Below are 19,975 nucleotides of genomic sequence, written 5' to 3'. Positions count from 1 at the left end.
TTGACAAATATTGAGTCCAGATTATTGGGTTCATTGTGTGTGCTTCTCACTTTGTGCCAATGGCCACTGTCTATTTCTGTGGTTCCAGTTATATGGGACTGTCTTTAGGAATGAGCCAGACTCTATTACACCCTGAGCCCTCCCTCAGAAGCTCTGCTAAAGTAACAGCTGATGTCACTCCTGCTTAAAGACACACACACACACACAGCCAAGGGAGGTCTCTTACACCTTCCTCTCCCCACGACATCAGCACTTGGCACAGGGGAGGCTCTGGATCCCAGGTTGCATTAGACAGAGAGAGAGAGAGAGAGAGAGAGAGAGAGAGAGAGAGAGAGAGAGAGAGAGAGAGAGAGAGAGACGAGATCGAGAGTATAGAGAGCATGAGGATAGAAGATATAGGAGAGAGATGCGTATAATATGATTGAATAGACTAGATAGATAGACCAACACCCTCAGCACCCACATGTGCCTGGGTGGATCATGGAGCTGCACTGTCTTCCTACTGAGACCCCAACCACAGCCAGCTCCTGCTCCACGGACCCCTTGTACGACAACTGCCCACCTTTTGCCCAGCGAGGGAGCAAAAGGGCAAAGGCAATGGAGAGCAGGGTTGTGTGCCCGGCTGTAACCAGACTCTCAGGCCCCTGCTGCCCTCCACCTGCCGCCCCCCAGCTGTGGCTGAGGGTCCCTCACTGCTCAGTGGGGGAAGAGAGGCTGGCGCCTGGCCAGATCACAGCTATTGCAGCTGGAGAGGAGCTTTGGGAAGACAGGGCTGTGAAGCAGAGCGGGGTCCCATCATAAACAGAGCCAGAGAAGATCAGGGAGGACGCTGGGGAGTTGAGGACAGAGCTCATCAGAACCAGAGCCCAAATCCATCGCAGAGCGAGGAGCACGGGAGCGCTCTATCTGTGTACGATAACCTCCCTGAAGCTGTCACCCCCGACAGCCTCCAAGACGTCTTTGAGATGGAAACAAGCTTCCAGGAGCAGATGTACCAGGCGTGGCTCCCTGAGCACTTCCAGGGACTGATGGACGGCGAGGGAGTGAGTGAAGGCAAGAGCGCCTGGTCCTCCTGTGAGATCATCCTCGCTGACAATAACCAGGACCAGAACCCAGGCGAAGACAAAAAGCATGATCAGGAGCCAAAGCTGGACTCTGGATCCTGTGGATTTCAGCGGGGGGACCTGATGCTGCAGCTCCAGATGTCCCCCCCTCAACAGCGTCTTACAGCAACTTCCCCTCAGCTACCCCAGTCTGAGAGCCAGGTTCTGTGGCCCTCAGCTGAAACCCAGCAGCCATCCTGGTCTCCCAGGGTGCCCCCCCCTGTACCCCTGGCAGACCCCTCCGCCAGCGCCCTCCGCAGCATCCTCACTGGTCTCCAACAGCAAATAGTCCGACAGAGGGAGGAGTACGAGGCACGAATACTCAGGTAACGTTCATTTCTTTTTTCTTCTCCATTTCAAACAAAGCAAACATAATATGGATAAGTTACACCATGACAAATGAAATGTCCTGAATTTAATGTGCTTTTGGCTTTAGTATCACACTTTCAGTTCACTGACTTGAGATTTTCCCAGTTCTTGGTGTATTGCTGTGGAGGGTGACATAATGTTCCCAGGCCCAGAAATCGTGTGTGTCCACTCAGCTGTGTTGCTCAGTTGACCTCGAGCTTCACCCTGTATCCTGTTTAGTTTGAAGCACACCAACAACTGCTTTTAGTTCACATGAACATTTCCCATCATTGAAAGTACTAAGATTATTACTAATTAAGTCCTTACAACTTCATTATTTTATCCACTTTTGTGTTTTCAGTGTACTGTGGACATTTCTACATATCACACTTGGATGTGTCATATAATGTTGCACTGACCTAAGACAGTGAGGCCTCCTGTTGGTAAATAGCGGTTTGGTTTTACGTTTAAAAAAAGCACATCCTGTGTGGTTGACCTATAGAAACAGCTCATGGCATTGGAAAGAGAGCTAATTTAAGGGGCCATGCTGCTGACCTAGACACAACACATACCTCATTTATTACTGATATAGATAGAGCAAGTCTCAGTGTAAGGTCACTGGTACTGGTTGGCAAGGACAAGAGGAACATGGCAGTACAATACTTATAGCTTATAGTAAAAAAATAAGCCACCTGTTCTACCAACCATCAAGAATCAGACCTATTAAAAAAAACTATCAACATACATGTTAGATTGACTCAAAAATACACTGCTGGCCATTGCTAGAAACCTAACATAGATATCAGTCTTTCATTCACCCTAATGCAACCCTCTTCTTTGTGTATTTACCATCAGCTTAGAGCAGAGAAATGAAGAGCTGCAGGTCGAGGTGGTTCGGTTGAAAACAAACCTCTCACAGCAGCGACACTGGTACCAGGCCGTCGAGGATAAGATCACTGAGTCTGAAAGGATTCGGGCCGCCGCAGAACAACGCAACGCCACTCTGCAGAAGGAGATGGAGCAGTTCTTCGACACCTTCGGAGAGCTCAACAATGAGGCCAAGAAGACAGAGTATATCGTCAAAAGCTTTTGAAAAGAGAATATATGGAATTAAATGAATTGTGTGTGATGAAATTAACTGTATGTGAGAAGGACAAGACTGGTTAGTCTTTAAACTCTAGTAAGTATCATGTAAAGTAGCTTGTCACTATCAAAGCCAAATACTTCCGTCTCTAATTGAGAATGGTTTAAGTGGTCTGCAGGTATTTCTTCATTGAGAATATACAAAACATCACTGAAAGAATAATCACTGATGTCCACTTTATTTATTACGTAAGGGCAAAGATGTTGGCCGGGGGATTATATTGTGGTCTTTGCAATCAGACATCTCTGACAATGAAAGGAGAAATAAACAAAACAAAAATGTGAGCTGCACAGTGTATACAATGAAAATGTGTTTTCTTTTAAAACATGGTGAACAATGTTCTGATCACTGTAATGCTCAATCCTTAAAGAATAAGGTCATAGTTATTTAAAAGGAAAATATAACGTACAATAATAAAGTCTTCTGCGTCTCCATAGTGTCATAATTCTGCATGTCCATCACCCTGTGCAATGAGTTCCACCATCATCATCATCATCATCGAGTTTCCATCATGAATCCTTAAGTCCAGATTGTCATTCAGTCTCATTTTAAACTTCCACGTGTCTTTTTGTAGAGGGGTCAACTTCCTCCGCAGACGTTTACCTTACAACCAGCCTGCTGTTTTTAAAGGAGATAATGAAGGAGATAATTGCAGTACATTTATATAACACACGCACTTGCTTACAAGGCAAAGAAAATACAACATCTGCATCAAACAGGCATTCAGAACATCGAGGTACTGGAAGTAAAATGAACGGATTATTTCTTTATAACAAGAACTACGGTATCTTATTGGCATCTCTAATGCCTTCATGCAAGTTAAACACCATTATTTGTGTTTTACTGCCTACAGGTGTTCTAAATGAAGTCTGATTCACGATGAGTTTTGGGACTGCTCCAGTACTGATGGAATGGTCTAGAAAAGGAGCAGCCGATGCGTTGATTTGTGAATTAAATGTTTCGATAAGAGGCTGATTTTACACGGGGCCACGACGTGACTGTGTGCAACATTTGGCAAGAACACAAAAATAAATACAACATGTATCTTTTTGCCTCTCCAACATTTACAAGATTATGATTTTGATACACATTGTTAGTCGGTACCTTATGTCCAATGGGGGTGCAATATATAGTGCTACAGATATGTTGAATTTGTAACAAATGAGCACACCTTATCTATAGGTAATGAAAGGGTTTACAGTCACTATATGAGTGCCAGAGCGGGACGTATTTAAAAACAGAAAATAATATCAGGACACAAAAATGTAACACTGCAATCCCAGCTTTCCCTAGCTGTCAGGAGGAAGAGTTTAAAATTCTCACCACTCAAGGCAATTACTTAAAAACAAAGTGTAGAAAGCACCGCTGTGGAGAGGATCGATCCAACTCTGGATGAGTGTTTGATCCTCAGATGGACATTAAATGGTTGGTGCGATCGACTTATGGTGAGTTTTTGTTCATATGGGCTTATCATGCATGAGAGCAGCTGTGGTCTATGTTCAGTGCGTCTATGCTCTAATTTGATAAACTCTGGTCTCAATGTAATATTTGCTAAAAAAATAAAACTATTAAAATACAGGTATACAGAACAGACAACAATCTCCCACCTACTCCTGGGAACCCAAAAATCAATCTGGATGCATGTATACTTGACGAAGGTAAACAATATCCACAAAGAAGACCAACCTTTGACCCAACAGATAGAATATAAAGCTCTCTATTTAGAACGAATAGACAGACTTTGACCTCCTGGCAGCAGTCCAAAACAAAGTTTGATATTGAAAAGAGCAACAACATCCACTAGGTGACACACACAGAAAGAAAATAGAAAAATAGACCTATTCTTCGAGGTTACAGAGGAGAAAAGAAAGAAGAAAAAGTAAAGAGAAGAAATGAAGGCGGTAGTTGATTGATATTTGTAAATTGTAAATGGGAGGACCGAGGCGATGTGTTCACTGACTCTCGTCCAGCGCTCCCGTCAGCGTGTCGATGCTGCTGCTGTCCGTGTCCGACGCCAGGGTGTGCTCCGTGGACATGGACGAGATGTCGTTGGCTGATGAAGACTGGGAGGCGGACCCTGACACCACATCTGAATCACACACACGATGGAGAGAACCAGAATATCGTTTAGGTCATTATACCAATAATATATAGAGTTAAGGCGAGACACCCCAGGTGAATAGGGTAATTATTTTAACTTAAAGGTATCAGCTAGAAATTTCTCCAGTTAATTACTTACAATAAGGCAATTGTCTTTTGTATTACAAGTTTTCTGAAATAGCATGTTTAAATATGCAAATTATCCATTATCTCATTAAATATGCACATATTTTAACACATTTCAGAAATCGAAATCTGAACTTTGGATATAGCCAGATTCAAAATTCTTGTTTCATTTTGTAGTCATATTAGTATCTAAGGCTTTTACAGAAGGGATATTGGATATCTCTTTTTATCACTCCATAAATCAGAAAATACTGTCAACAGCCCTAAAATATCCATTTTCGCCATGTTTTTAGGTATATAATGTTGTATAATTCAGGCTATGAATGATATATGAACAAACCCTTCTGTAAAAGCCTTCATAATATTGATAGGAATATAACTGGAAGGTTTGGTATATCTACGTGCTACTGAAGTTGAAATTTCGAACTCAGAGTAGGAGAAAAAACTCATTTTGAGAAAACGACCTTTAAAGATTGCAGTGAGGCGCTAGCTAAACCCTCCTGTTCTTGGATGACAGCTTGCGCATCGACGCACTCCGTGAAGGTATTTCATGTTCAGGGTCATTTTTTTTTTTATAACCTTGCTTCGTGCAAGTGACAATTGTTGTTGTCTTCTCTGTGAACGTTTTTTTCGCCGTTCTTTTTGCATTTTGAGATTTCAATTTCTAGCTGAAAGCTAACCAGGAAGTGTTTTAGCACACCACGTGACGCATCTGAACGAATCACGTTGTCAGAAATTGACACCAGCCAATGAGATTTCGTTTCTTGGTTTAAGACCCCTTTGTGCTTTCACGATTGGTTGCTGATACAAAGGAAATGACCATATTTGGATCCAATGAGATTGTGCAGGAGAGACACAGCTTTCCAGCGATACCTCTGTTGACATGGTGCACACAGCGGTCGCGGTACTTTATGTTACGTTAGAATGCTAACTTTTGGTGAATTTAGGAGAAATCTACAGACGCAAATAGACAAACTATAGTAAAATAAACACTTAAATGTGTATTTTGTACGTTTTCCTTCCAAAAGCCTGAAAGAAAACATGTTATGGAATCAAAATAGCGCACAATCTCAAAATTGACCTGTACTTGAAAAACGATGTTTTTGCCTGCCGTGTCTCGCCTTAAAACAGTAAGAAATAGTGGGTTGGACACGTGACCACTAACATATTATTGCATCTAATGAATAAAGATGGAGCATGGGTGTACCTGAGCAGTCTTCTTTCATCAGTCCATTCTTGTTCCTCTCTTCCCAATCTATCACCTCTTCATAAATGAGTTCTGTGGAAAAGCAGAAAAAGTTAGGTGTCGTCAGTGTGTGCTCAGAATGCAGCCTTTCAGATGCAGAACATTAGAAATAGTGTATTATTGGCCAACTATGTGTTAATTAACTTAGGTGAATCCATCAGCTCGAAGAAATCTCATCAACTGCTGTTAATTGGTCTTGTTTTTTATTATTATTTACACACACATGTTTTTTTAGGATGATTTGTCAGAGTTTTGTAACACAAACAAAGATGATTTTTTTCATGTGTATAGAATATCTACGCATAAATAGGTAGATATGGTAGAAACATGATTCTTAATAGGGTTAAGAGTTTCCTGTATCTTTTGGAATCAGAACATGAATGAAGTTTGGCTGCACTGCAGATAGATGGCCCTAGAGGGCAGTGGCTCCCACCTTTCCAATGCTCGATGGAGTGCTCTCTCTCTTCCAGCTGCTTATCTGAAATCTGGGGAGGAGGCTGTGAAACAAAGAGAGAAACATTTATCAACACACACACACACACACACACACACACACACACACACACACACACACACACACACACACACACACACACACACACACACACACACACACACACACACACACACACACACACACACACACACACACAGTTTCCTCACCGCGTCGGCCTCTCCGGGGTCGTACCACACGTGGATATAGGGGTGATTGAGGGCTTCTTCTACGGAGACGCGGCATTCAGGATCAACGACCAGCATTTTGGAGAGCAGGTCCCGTGCTTGACCTGCTGTTATGGCAACAGAGGAAGGGCAGTGTTACTATGGAAACAGGCCCATGACATGATTTCATTTAACAGTCTTTATGATAACTGATTACTTCCCCGTGCAGAGTTGGGTAACATCTCCGGGAATGTCAAGATGTGTTCTTTGTTTGGCTGATCTTACTCTAAATGCCACAGAGTAGGGCAGAACAACTGTTGACCTGCATGGTCACTCTCTGAACTTGTTGTATAAGAGATCCCGTTTTCTACCTCTATGTCTGTAATTTAGTTGGAAACTGTTTGGTCACGTCAATATATTGCAGACAAATATCTCTGACTAAAAAGGTTAAAAATACATGAAACTGGACAATTCTCTGAAACATCTATGCAGGGGAACGACAACTAGGCTATATGCATTTAAAGTACAACAATTATTTTGGATAATTCTTACTCTTTATTTTATCATGTTCTGAGTCAGAGGGAAAGGCCCAGTCCGGGAAAAGCTTGTCTAAGCTGACTCCAGGATACTGCGGCTTGTTCATCACATAATTCCTCACGGTCTCCATCAGCCGGTTCATAAACTCCAGGCTGGGCGTGCCCAGAACCTCAATCACCTTATTCCACTGGTCGATGTCTGCACAGCACACTCGTTAGGGACAACTCAGCATCATTATGGGCTAGTACATGTGTCAGCAAATGAGAGGAACATTTGATACGGCACAGAACCCAGAGAGAAATACATGAAATGAAAGCACTTTGCGTAATCTGAAAACATTATACAGACAAGACAAATATGTGGAGCTGTGAGGCTGTACTGAGCCACAGTGCATATTTGAGCAAGGTGCTAACAATAGCTTGCTAACATATTCAAAATGACAATGTTTGCATTTGAATGTTAATATGGAATAATACTTACCACATTCACCATCTTTAGTTTAGCATGTTAAAATGCTTACACAAATCCCAAACTACAGTTGAGCTTGATGGGAATTGTAGTTTTGCAGATAATTGGTCATGAACCAAATAATTTTGGAAAATAAAAACCTGAGAGTGCTACTACAGTTAGTACAACTATGCTGAAGGAAACATGAATGTATACGCTAATAGCAATATATACGATTTATAAAAAAAAAAACCTGGACCTGCTCGGCTGACTAACAATTGCAGTAAAAGCCATTATTTCCCCTGGTGAAATGCAATCTATCCTCGGATCGCACTGTGTCCTTCATCTTTTCTCAGCTATTCAGGTGAAAATGGACAGCGGCACTGAAACGAGCTGGGGAGGGAAGAGGTGCCAAACCCATTAGAAACAGAGAAACGGCCAATAAAAATGCAAATGATTTGAATTGGTTCAATTTAATTTCCGCTATCAATTAAGGGGATTATAGCTTCCCGAAAAACAGCTCTACAGATGTATAATCTTTGAAGAGGGCAGGAAACACACAAAGTTATAATTGGGCTGTGCTGGAAAACATGAGAAGTCAAATTTAACAGATTGTGTTTAGAGGGCGAAAATGCAAAATGTCTTGCCGCTCAAGTGTGCTGTTAGAAAAATAAGACGAGATGAGTGAAATACTTTGTGTTAAGAAAAGGTTTGATGGAGGGTGTTGATAGATGACAACAACAGAGGATAAGAGCAATGAAGGATACGATCTGTTCCCTGGAAGATGACGCTGCCCTTCACCATCTCTCCCATGATGCACCCCACTGACCAGATGTCCACTGGGAATAGAGAAACATAACAACACACATGCAGAACATAATTGTAACATTTATAACATAATATGAAACACATAATAAAGTATAATGCGTGTGAAATAAACAGTAGAACAACTCTTCAGATGTTGCCAGCTGAGCAACATGCTCCATGGTTTGAATTTGAATGGCAAACAAATACAGTGGGGCAACAAAGTATTTAGTCAGCCAGCAATTGTGCAAGTTCTCCCACTTAAAAAGAGAGAGGCCTGTAATTTTCATCCTAGGTATATCTATGAGAGACAAAATGAGAAAAAAAAAAAATCCAGAAAATCACATTGTCTGATTTTTAAAGAATTTATTTGCAAATTATGGTGGAAAATAAGTATTTGGTCAATAACAAAAGTTCATCTCAATACTTTGTTATATTATATACCCTTTGTTGGCAATGACAGAGGTCAAACGTTTTCTGTAAGTCTTCACAAGGTTTTCACACACTGTTGCTGGTATTTTTGGCCCATTCCTCCATGCAGATCTCCTCTAGAGCAGTGATGTTTTGGGGCTGTCGCTGGGCAACACAGACTTTCAACTCCCTCCAAAGATTTTCTATTGGGTTGAGATCTGGAGACTGGCTAGGCCACTCCAGAACCTTGAAATGCTTCTTACGAAGCCACTCCTTTGTTGCCCGGGCGGTGTGTTTGGGATCATTGTCATGCTGAAAGACCCAGCCACGTTTCATCTTCAATGCCCTTGCTGATGGAAGGAGGTTGTCACTCAAAATCTCACGATACATGGCCCCATTCATTCTTTCCTTTACACGGATCAGTCGTCCTGGTCCCTTTGCAGAAAAACAGCCCCAAAGCATGATGTTTCCACCCCCATGTTTTACAGTAGGTATGGTGTTCTTTGGATGCAACTCAGAATTCTTTCTCCTCCAAACACGGCTAGTTCTATTTTGGTTTCATCTGACCATATGACATTCTCCCAATCCTCTTCTGGATCATCTAAATGCTCTCTAGCAAACTTCAGACGGGCCTGGACATGTACTGGCTTAAGCAGGGGGACACATCTGGCACTGCAGGATTTGAGTCCCTGGCGGCGTAGTGTGTTACTGATGGTAGCCTTTGTTACTTTGGTCCCAGCTCTCTGCAGGTCATTGACTAGGTCCCCCCGTGTGGTTCTGGGATTTTTGCTCACCGTTCTTGTGATCATTTTGACCCCACGGGGTGAGATCTTGCGTGGAGCCCCAGATCGAGGGAGATTATCAGTGGTCTTGTATGTCTTCCATTTTCTAATAATTGCTCCCACAGTTGATTTCTTCACACCAAGCTGCTTACCTATTGCAGATTCAGTCTTCCCAGCCTGGTGCAGGTCTACAATTTTGTTTCTGGTGTCCTTTGACAGCTCTTTGGTCTTGGCCATAGTGGAGTTTGGAGTGTGACTGTTTGAGGTTGTGGACAGGTGTCTTTTATACTGATAACGAGTTCAAACGCCAGGGAAAAGAAAGTTTGGGGCTCTCTGCTGGAACTGCTACCCCCGCGACCCGACCACGGATAAGCGGGAGAAGATGGATGGAGTTCAAACAGGTGCCATTAATACAGTTAACAAGTGGAGGACAGAGGAGGCTCTTAAAGAAGAAGTTACAGGTCTGTGAGAGCCAGAAATCTTGTTTGTTTGTAGGTGACCAAATACTTACTTTACCGAGGAATTTACCAATTAATTCATTAAAAATCCTACAATGTGATTTCCTGGATTATTTCCCGCCATTCTGTCTCTCATAGTTGAAGTGTACCTAGGATGAAAATTACAGGCCTCTCTCATCTTTTTAAGTGGGAGAACTTGCACAATTGGTGGCTGACTAAATACTTTTTTGCCCCACTGTATATGCAGAACAGTAGCTGAGGTCTCATTGGTCCATCCTGTAGCCGAGCCATGGCCTGATGCTTTCATCATATTCATCTTAAGGCTGTCTCCTCTCTCTCTGGCCAGACGCAGCCTTCCAGGCTCTTCTCCTCTCCCCTGCTGCTCTGCTTATCAGTCTACACAGCTGTTGCTCTCTTCATCACTTCTCCTGTGTGTGTGCTCAGCAGAGTAGCATGTAAGTAGTTTCTTTATCTGGGTTGGCTGTTAGCTAAAGCGTGCACGCATGGAAAATAACCATTAACTTCTCTCTTCCCTCTATTTTCACCTTTACTGAAGCTGAACAGTCTGTGTGCTCCTTAAACGTCTCCAGATCATATAAACCACTCCTGGTCAAATCCTCAAACACAATGCATACATGTCTTACACTGTTCATTGTGTTTAACAGGGTAGGTACACTTTAGACTAGGAACAACTGTTTTTCTGTTAGGCCAGTTCAACTAAAGCTACAAAAAAGTATTTTGACCACTTCCTGGTTCAAATCCTAGCATTAGATCATTGTTATTGCATCACCTTGTAGTTAAGCTAGTTAAACAATACTTTCATCTCAACCCTGTCTGTTGACAAATTATTATTTATAATGGTGCTTTGACCTCTAATAACCAGCTGTAGCCGACTGATAGTGGATCAAAGTCTTTTCACTGTGCATTTTTTATTCTGAACAGCCAGCATCTTCTGTTCAAACTAATTTCCTTACGGGGACAATAAAGTATATCGTATCGTAACAATCAGGTCTGTTGGACAAACGATGTAATGTTGTTAGTATTCTTTAATAAACCTCTGCATTATCTTCTGTGATATTAAACCACTCTATATGTAATGTTAGAATGATCAACCAATGATGGCTCTTTGTTGTCAGAGCTTTCAGCGTCACCTTGAAATCAGGACCACTGACTCAGTGGTTATTTTCAAAAAAGCACTCAAAAACATCTGTTTGTCAAGGCCTTCAGCCTCAGTTAACTCTTTCTTATTACTTTCTTTATTTTGTTTATTTGTCTTCTTATTTTCTCGTCCCTGTTGTGTGACTGTCTTTCCCTTTCGCCCCCCCGTACGACCCTTTTCTTATTGTAAATTGTCCTTGGGTTTCATGAAAGGTTAATACAAGTTATTATTATTAACATTTATAAAACTCTTTGAGGTATTTTAAGTGTTTTAAAAAATAATAATCAAGAGTTCCTGGGAATGTTCACATTGGGTCAAAGGTATCGTAATGGGACGGATAATGTTGTCTGAGAATTGGTTTAGAAATATAATATATTTACTTCCTTTTTAAAGAAAGGATCCTTGATGTCCTTACCATTCTCCTTATACTTCATGCCCAGAATGACCTCGGGGGCGCGGTAGTATCTGGTCACCACGTAGGGCGTCATCATGAAGTTAGTGCAGGCCGTCCGAGCCAGGCCGAAGTCCAGGATCTTTAAAGTGCAGTCCGACTTCACCACAATGTTACTGGGCTTCAGGTCCTGAGGGGAGAGAAGATCTTTAAAGCCTTTGAGATATTTTCCATACTGTTGGTATCTGTAAAAAGATTAGTCTGGGTGCCAGTTTCTTTTGAGAAACTATTTGCATGTAAACATCAGAATCAAAGACGCGATCCTTTGCTCGTAACACTCTTAAACAAGCTGGTTTTCTTTCAAATGTTAAAATGTCACTTGCCGATAAATCTTTAAGACTAGATACTTAATTTAAATGGCTGATTGATAGAATGATTAACACCAGCAGATAATCTGACGTTCATTGGTTTTTACAGATGGTGGAATATGTACTATTAAAAGCAATGTTTCTGTACATTTTTAATAATACAAATTCAATAATAATTTGAAACGCAGCTTTGTCTCCTTCATGTCTCAACCGGTCATATTTACTATTAAGCTTAACCAAACGCACTTGACGTTAATCCGCCAACACTGGAAATAACATTCCACAAGTAGTATAACAGCCTACTAATAATATGAGTGTAATCTTTGTCTGTAACTGTGTAGAGCAGGGGTCTCAAACTCAAGGCCCGGGGGCCAAATCCGGCCCGCGACTTCATTTTATGTGGCCCTACAAGAGCTTGCAAAGAATATAATACGTTTATTATACGGTTACATGTCACTTTAGAGAAGCAGGTTGCCCATAAACTACATGTCCCACAATGCATCTCGTTTTGTGACATGCGCACTGAAGAAACTTGCAATTATTTGCCCTGGACTTCTGCTTTCAGACGTAGTTAATTACTAAGTTATTATCCTATCCGATAATGATCAAATTCAGAGGCAATAATGTAATATAATACATGATAGTTACAACCGGCCCTTTGAGTGCAACCTTTATGCGAATGTGGCCCACGATGAAATTGAGTTTGACACCCCTGGTGTAGAGGTAAGTGGTTTAAAAGTCAAATCTGTGCAGCATTTAAAATGGATGGCTTCAAAGTTGTCTGATCAACATTTAGCCCACAGCACAATCCCTCTGGTGCTGGTACCCTGTGGATGATGCCGGCAGAGTGCAGGTGTCTGATGCCACACAGGATCTGGTAGAGCAGGTAGGACATCCTCTCATGGTCCAGGTCCATGTGGATCACCTGGCAGAGGCTGGCATCCATCAACTCCATCACCAGATACCTAAGAGCCCGGGAAGGAATGAAAAAGTGAAGTAGGGACACAAAACGGCAGAATGGTAGACAAGGGAATCAAATGACAAGAGACTATATGAGGGGAAATAAAAAAGAGGCAGTAGAGGATAATTCATAAAGAAACAGACACATTGAAGGAACTAAAGCAAAGATACCAACGCTCCAGTAGAGGTCCACTGGTATCGAGGGATGCTAGTTAAATGCTAGCCTTTGCTTAAATCTATGAATCCTATAGAAAGATTGGTGCAGACAAAAACATCATAGGGCAACTCACAGGTCCTGGAACTCCTCCAGGGACTTCTGAGGCGTGAACACATTGATCAGACGGATGATCTGCAAGCAGAGGGAGAGGCCATTACTCCTCTCTGTTTCTCTCCTCCACTGCGGGGAGCTAGCCAACTGAGAGCCGAGCGCTCCAGTGGGTTTGTCTGGATTTTCTGATTCCGGGCAAGAAATGACATCCAAATAGCAGCAAGCTCTACTTCTTAAGTTTGTACATTATTTCTCAGTACAAAGGACAATTCAAGTATTTATCCTGCCAGTCATATTCAAGGACAACTGTAAATCACGTCAACTGAATAAAGTTATCAGGAAAATAATTCCTAATTCAGAAGTGTTTTTTACACAATACATGAACAGATGTGAGGATGTAAGCTACATTATCATTTGACTGTCAGCTGTTTTTATCTGCCCTGAACAGCTCATTAAATAAAAAACACCATATCATACCAGACATAAAGAACATACTCCATGGGGAAGTAAAAATAACTGACGTTAAAAGATGGTTTTCAAGTCTGTATTATAACAATTCTCCGGTGCTCATATGAACATCAAATCAACTTTGCAATATGTTTTTGCACAGAGCGAGGACTGGGCACACATTAGGGAAGGATCTCTTATGGCTAGAATCAACAGCATGTTTGATCAGATCAAGCTGTTTTAAATGTACATTTGAACACATTAATATGCTATTAATATGGACTATAAAAATACAAAGAAGTACGATAAATCTAAGTCTTACATTTTTGTGATTGACACATTTGAGCAGCACCAGCTCCCTGTAGGCCCGCTTGGCATGGGTCTGGTTCTGGAAAGGCCGGCAGAGCTTCTTCACTGCCACCGGAATACCCAGGTCTGTGTCTAGAGCCGAGCTGGTCACACATTGTGTAGAGGACAGACAGAGGAAAGGTTAGCAGGGAACAAAATGAATGCCTCCTGCAAAGCAAAGCTGTTTTTTGACTTATTTTTAACAAGAGAAGAATACTAGCTACCTGTTCCTTGTCATTTATGTTTCAAACAAGGTAAAAGAGGTACAATAATTGTTTTTCTCTGTGCACATTGAACACCAAAAAAGACCTACGCAAAGTAACAAAGGCAGTTTATCAAATCCCCAGAGACTACGGGCTGTGATGTTTATTAGAACCACAATATCAAAACTGTAACCTTGCAAGTGTCCAAAATGAAAACGGGCATCCACAATGTGCTCAAGCCTACAATAGGATGTATGTGTTTCTTATTAACAATACAAAACCCTCTGTTTTTAGTAGTACCAGAGGACAGGTCAGTGGGCTGCCAAAGTTATTAGTATTATTTCTGTAATAGACAGACTATTATGGAAATGTGTTAGCTTTCTTGGTACCTTGTTATAAACCAACAATTAAGACCTGACTGTGGTTCAAATCCAGAGTTCAAAGATTCACCAACTAGGAAATATTTTTTTTTAATTAAACAATATCTTCATTTCCACTGTGACAATAACCAGTTGTCATAAGTCGACCAGTCCTTTAACCCACAGAAGATGATTTTATATTCTAATGGACGTCCATATTAATGATACCAAAATCTGTTTGTCTGAATTTTGGAAAAAGTAGAAATGATGCACAAGACATCCGAAATATTTCCATTTAAGTACATTATGCAGCCAAAAACATAAATGATTACCTAAATATAAATATGTTGCTCAGTAACACAACACTGAGGGCTGGTTGCACCACCACTAAGATGTTAATAAAAGGTCAGCCTCTCACCATACGATGCCCTGGGCCCCGGAGCCGATGGCGCGGAGCTGCTCGTAGCGCTTGAGCACAGTGAAGGTGGAGTCCCCCACCTGGACGCTGTAGAACTGACCGTCCGCCTCACTCATCCTGCCGAACAGTCAGGACCACCAGCACTGTCTGCGGGGGGGGGGGGGGGGGGGGGGGGCATCAAAACACATAGAGGGGAAACATCAGATTAACAGCCACACAGAAGGAGAGACTTTAAGCTAAAACAAAGTCATTTGTCTCTATATAATTGCGCAGAATACGTTTTAGCAGAGTTCTGAGTGTGGAGAGGTAATTATACAAAATGATCTGGAAACCTTCTTATCCCCTAATATGGTCCCATCTGTCAGAATCTGGCATCACTTCCTCCATTTTCAGCCCAGTCCTAAAGCCAAGCAGCCTATCCGCCCTCAGTTTGCTCATCTGACAACGCTAACAGAGGATTGGAGCTGAAGCCGAGGCTGGTAATGTTTTGGTGTGTGTCGTTGAGAACAGAGGCAGCTGACAGCTTGGTGTACCCGAGGCTCTCGCTGCCATGTCTAAACTCATGCTGACACACTCAGTAAACACAACACACACACACACTGATTCAAGCAGCATTAGGTTCAGGCATGTTTATTGTTCTTCGATATGCATTCAGCGTCACAAGTGTTTGTACAGTCTGATGGGCACATGCTAATGTGTGTTTATCAAAAAAGAATATCAACGTTAACATTGATTCCTTAAGGCAGGAAGTGGAGGAGTATTATTCTTGGCCATGGTTTGTGTGAGTGTGTGCGTTTGTGTGGGCACATCAATTGTGTAGCTATGCAACAGCAAGCAGTCACGGCTGTGTGCTATTCCCTCAGGAAACAGCCACAGGTTCATGGAGAATGATATTTTAGCCTTGCTTGTTTGACAGGCAGCGACGAAACAAACACTAGCACTTAACATTATTATCATTGGTATTATTAAGGGTGGCTGTAATGACTGGTGAATAAATAATCATAAAAGTATTACATGTTTTACTTTAACTCTTTTATTCTGATATTTTATGAAGCAAATAATCATACTAATTGTTTCCCTGGTTCATACACTTTTTCCATAAATGGATACGTTTATGTCATTTATTTTATACAGTTCCAGGATTCAGAGTTTTTTTAAATAAATCATATTTATTCTGTACATTATTGTCATTCCACTGTGTTGTATATATAAATGAATGCAATTTAGATAGGAAGAAAACAATGTTAAAAATACTTTGTTTCGTTGGGGTATTTCCCACCGTGTTTATGACTTCATTTGTTTGTGCCATATAATCCCACGGAGTGTCTGGTTGTCATCTTGAGTTTTTGTTTCGTTTATTTCTTATGTTCGTTTGTTCTGAATGGTTTGTTTCAGTTCCAAGCCCAGGATTTTAAATCCCTCATGAACACGCCATTGTGTCTTTTGTCTATGTTGCTTCAGAAATAAACCAACATCGAAAAGAAAAATGGCTTCAGATCAGATAGAGTGTTGGTTTTGCAACCACACCATTACTCAGATGAAAAATGCATCCTTCTCATCTCTGTCTTCTTTCTTCCTCTGCCTCCCCGGCGTTTTCTCCTCCTTCTGACATACGACCAGCTGGCTCTCACTACACCTAAGGGGAGTGCTGCAAATCTCTTTCATTTCTCTCAATCTTTCCGGTTCCTTGTTGTTATTTTATGCTTCTGAGATTCCCTCACTTCTGTACTCCTTCTCCCATCCTCCCTCTGGCCTCAATTAAAGATAGTGGGGTACTGACAGATACGTACAATATATTTTTGATGAACATTTTATTTCATAGCTGAGCTTTTTGGGGCAGTAGACAACATGCCAAGGCTCTGGCTGTGCTAAATTATAATATAATGTAAGTTTTCCTTGACACAAATTCCCCACAACACTTGAACACCTTGTGCATTAAATATCCTGCGAAACCTTTCCCTTCAGCTTGGACGATGCCATGGCTAAAAGTGGCATTCTGATATTTTTCTTCAGTATCTGTCTGCCTAATGTTTCAAGCTACAGAACACTATAAAGAGGGCATTCATCATAACCAAAAGCCATTTTAGCTGCAGCAGCCACAGTGTGCAATCCTTCACTTACCGCCAAGCACGGCACGACTAGGCTAAATGTAGAGTTGACTCAGCATAGATATATAGACACTGACAGGGGACAACTGAAGTGAGGTGAAAATGGCATGTAAGCTTATGCAGCCAGACAGACAGCAGATGAAACCTGTTATAGCTATGGCCAGCAGCCATTGAGGAATTTGTTCAAATTCAAAAGGGGAGTGAGTTATTGGAGATGAAAGGGAAATCAAGGCCTTTGCAGGTAGATTAAGATATACAGACAGAAAGAATAAACAAGCCAAATTATTATATCGATGACATATTTAGCAGAGGTGTGATCATAGCAGTAAAATCACTAGAGAAATACATTAATGAAAAAACGTATCATTAAAAATGTAATCCTTCTCCATGCTGGGGTCCCTAAACAGTCTCGAACATTCAGACATCGGATACACCTGGAAGGCTGAATGAAGCTCATGTGTCATTTATTGTATACAATTGTCCTTTGTGACCTTTACATTAATCAGTCTTATGACACTTAACGACAAACAAGAGACAGGGTGGATTCAGAGGATGTACATGTATGGCTTTATAGGTATATATTATAGACAATATTGTTTTTACTGATGAGAAGTGTTCGCCCTCCAATTGCTAAACAATGCAATCCTTGCAGATTTCTTCAATTCTCAAGGTTTTCTTTTATGATTTAGAATGATATGAATGTGAAGATGGCAGGCAAGCATTTCCCTTTTCTTTGATCCTTCAAATGTATAGTTATACTTTTGAAAGAACATCCATAACATTCATCTGTTTTCAACTTATCTATATCAATATTCCAATTACTTGTATATAGACTATTTTGCACAATTTCTACTATATTCTATTGCACTATTTTATTTCGTTGCACTGTTGGAGGAGCCTGTGACCTAAGATTGTCATAACTACACTGTAGCTATGCACAAATGACAATAAAAGCCTTGAATCTTCAGTAAGGCATGATTTTTTCCCCTATTTGGATGTTTCTCTTATGAAGGAGTTGATGAGAGAAGTGACCTTCACCATCCTCAGCCCAGCTCACCATGACTACTGTCCAGCTCAGTCCAGTGAGCCTTGGGGTGTGATGTGGCCTTGGCGCTCAGTTGGGAGCTGGATGGGAGTCAGTGAGCTGGCTATGATTTTAGATTAGCATGGCCTGAAGACTCAGCATCTCATCCTCATGTGGCAGGGTTACAAAACACACAGGGGCGGGTACATCTACAGCCATGCTGCTGCTGCTGCACAAGAGAGGTCTGCTGAGTGCAAGACCAGTCTCTCAAAGAGGATGCTAAACATGAAGGGATGGGAAATGTATGTCAGTATCACATGTGTTGCTGTCAAATCAATCTTGTAATCCTTTCATGTGTTTGTACTCTGTGTATGATCCCCCCTTCGGCCCAAAATGTGCTTTGACATGCTTCAGATTTTTGACACATTATTTGTGTGCCTGATTTGTTGACAGGCTGAAACTTGCCTATGACATACCATGGAAAATTAGAAATATGGCTCATGCCTAAGACAATAACTCACCTATTTTCATGGCAAAGTATGGTATTGGTCACATAACCTGTGCATACTTGGCCTATATACATGTCATTCATTTGAATGAATGTAGTTAAATCACCGCAGGTCTATTGGTAAGCTATGTCTACTGCCAACCTTGTGTTATTACAGCATAACCCAGTTTTAAAACTGAGAATTTCAAAAAATATCCACACGCAGCACGCCTACTCTAAAATACACACCGACACACACACACAAAGGTATGAAGTCACCGTGTATGACACACCGCAGCACAGCTGGCACTCTGGTTTCACACAGCCAGGAATGATCGGTTCACACAACCCTATTCAAACCAGCATAAACACCGGTTAAAATCACGGTGCCTTTGGTCGGTTACAAAGTTACCGAGGCCTACACTCCCCGGGTTTTCACTTCTCTTGGAGGCAATGCGGTAGTCGGGCCGGGCTGGACCAAGAGCTCTGACGGACCAGAGGACAGCGGAGGAGGCGGCAGCAGACCTACCTTCTCCCTTCGCCGCTCCCAGGGCACTCCCATGCATCGAAAACACAGACACAACCCTCTCTCCGTCCTTCAGACACAACCTAGACCCGGAAAAGTTTAGGAAAAGGGACTGTCACGACAGATAGAGCCTCCCCGGTTCCCAGCTAACTCCAGCGGCAGCAGCACGGAGGGACGGTGAGGAGGAAGGCGACGCCACAACAAGCACCGAGCGAGCATGCGGGTGACGTCATCGCGCATTTATTTACGTGGGTGCAAACTTCTTTTTTTTCTCCTCGAAAACTTTGTGGAAAAAAACTTTTTGGAACGGATGTTATCGATAACATGTCGTCATTATCGGTGGTGTAACAAGTAATCAGATCATGTTCATGAGTTAGGTTAAAACTCAATCACAGTCAAGTCCTGCATTCATAATGGTATTGTAGAACAGTCAATAGTCTGATTATTACACTAACAGTTTATTCTACTCATTTATGCCTCATTATGTATAATTGAAGATGCTGTATATGAGATGTAAAAATCAGATCTTAAAATATGTAACTTTGGCTAAATGTGTAGTGAAAAGTACTTCAAAAGTATGCACTCATATTGAATGTCACCAATGTATTGATGCACAATTAAAGGCATTCCAAATACTACTATAATTAGTTACTCACATATCCAGCAGTTGTAAAAGAGAAGAGGTCTTAAAATACACATATTTCTGTAAACTTTCATCTCTGTCGGGCTGAATCACTTTATTT

At 41.6% G+C, this 19,975-nt stretch overlaps 2 protein-coding genes across 2 annotated transcripts; one reads left to right on the top strand and one right to left on the bottom strand.

Moving 5' to 3' along the window:
• Positions 1-866: 866 nt before the first annotated feature.
• LOC117555964 (rho GTPase-activating protein 24-like) lies at positions 867-2,885 on the top strand. Its single transcript, XM_034231052.1, has 2 exons — positions 867-1,429; positions 2,307-2,885. Exons 1-2 carry the CDS (start codon positions 966-968, stop codon positions 2,542-2,544), a joined length of 702 nt encoding a protein of 233 aa, XP_034086943.1. The 5' UTR covers positions 867-965; the 3' UTR covers positions 2,545-2,885.
• Positions 2,762-19,452, bottom strand: mapk9 (mitogen-activated protein kinase 9). The gene is made up of 12 exons (XM_034231051.1): positions 19,236-19,452; positions 15,088-15,234; positions 14,082-14,211; positions 13,335-13,393; positions 12,911-13,049; positions 11,741-11,906; positions 8,479-8,550; positions 7,280-7,462; positions 6,731-6,855; positions 6,501-6,564; positions 6,029-6,100; positions 2,762-4,684 (listed from the first exon to the last, which is right to left on the bottom strand). The coding sequence occupies exons 2-12, from the start codon at positions 15,201-15,203 to the stop codon at positions 4,548-4,550; spliced, it is 1,263 nt and encodes a 420-aa protein (XP_034086942.1). The 5' UTR covers positions 15,204-15,234; positions 19,236-19,452; the 3' UTR covers positions 2,762-4,547.
• Between the last annotated feature and the right edge of the window lie 523 nt (positions 19,453-19,975).

The sequence above is a fragment of the Gymnodraco acuticeps genome, unplaced genomic scaffold (assembly GCF_902827175.1).
Source record: "Gymnodraco acuticeps unplaced genomic scaffold, fGymAcu1.1, whole genome shotgun sequence".
Lineage (NCBI taxonomy): Eukaryota > Metazoa > Chordata > Actinopteri > Perciformes > Bathydraconidae > Gymnodraco > Gymnodraco acuticeps.
Note: the sequence above shows the minus strand (reverse complement) of the source record. Positions and strands in the feature narration are given on the sequence as shown.

Excerpts from the sequence above, each read along its gene's own strand:
- LOC117555964 (XM_034231052.1), top strand. The coding sequence starts at position 966 with ATGGAAACAAGCTTCCAGGAGCAGATGTACCAGGCGTGGCTCCCTGAG. Across the intron at positions 1,430-2,306 it reads TACGAGGCACGAATACTCAG|CTTAGAGCAGAGAAATGAAG; the intron begins GTAACGTTCATT and ends ATTTACCATCAG.
- mapk9 (XM_034231051.1), bottom strand. The coding sequence starts at position 15,203 with ATGAGTGAGGCGGACGGTCAGTTCTACAGCGTCCAGGTGGGGGACTCC. Across the intron at positions 13,394-14,081 it reads AATGTGTCAATCACAAAAAT|ATCATCCGTCTGATCAATGT; the intron begins GTAAGACTTAGA and ends CTCTGCTTGCAG. Across the intron at positions 11,907-12,910 it reads CTGCCGGCATCATCCACAGG|GACCTGAAGCCCAGTAACAT; the intron begins GTACCAGCACCA and ends CTCTCCCCTCAG.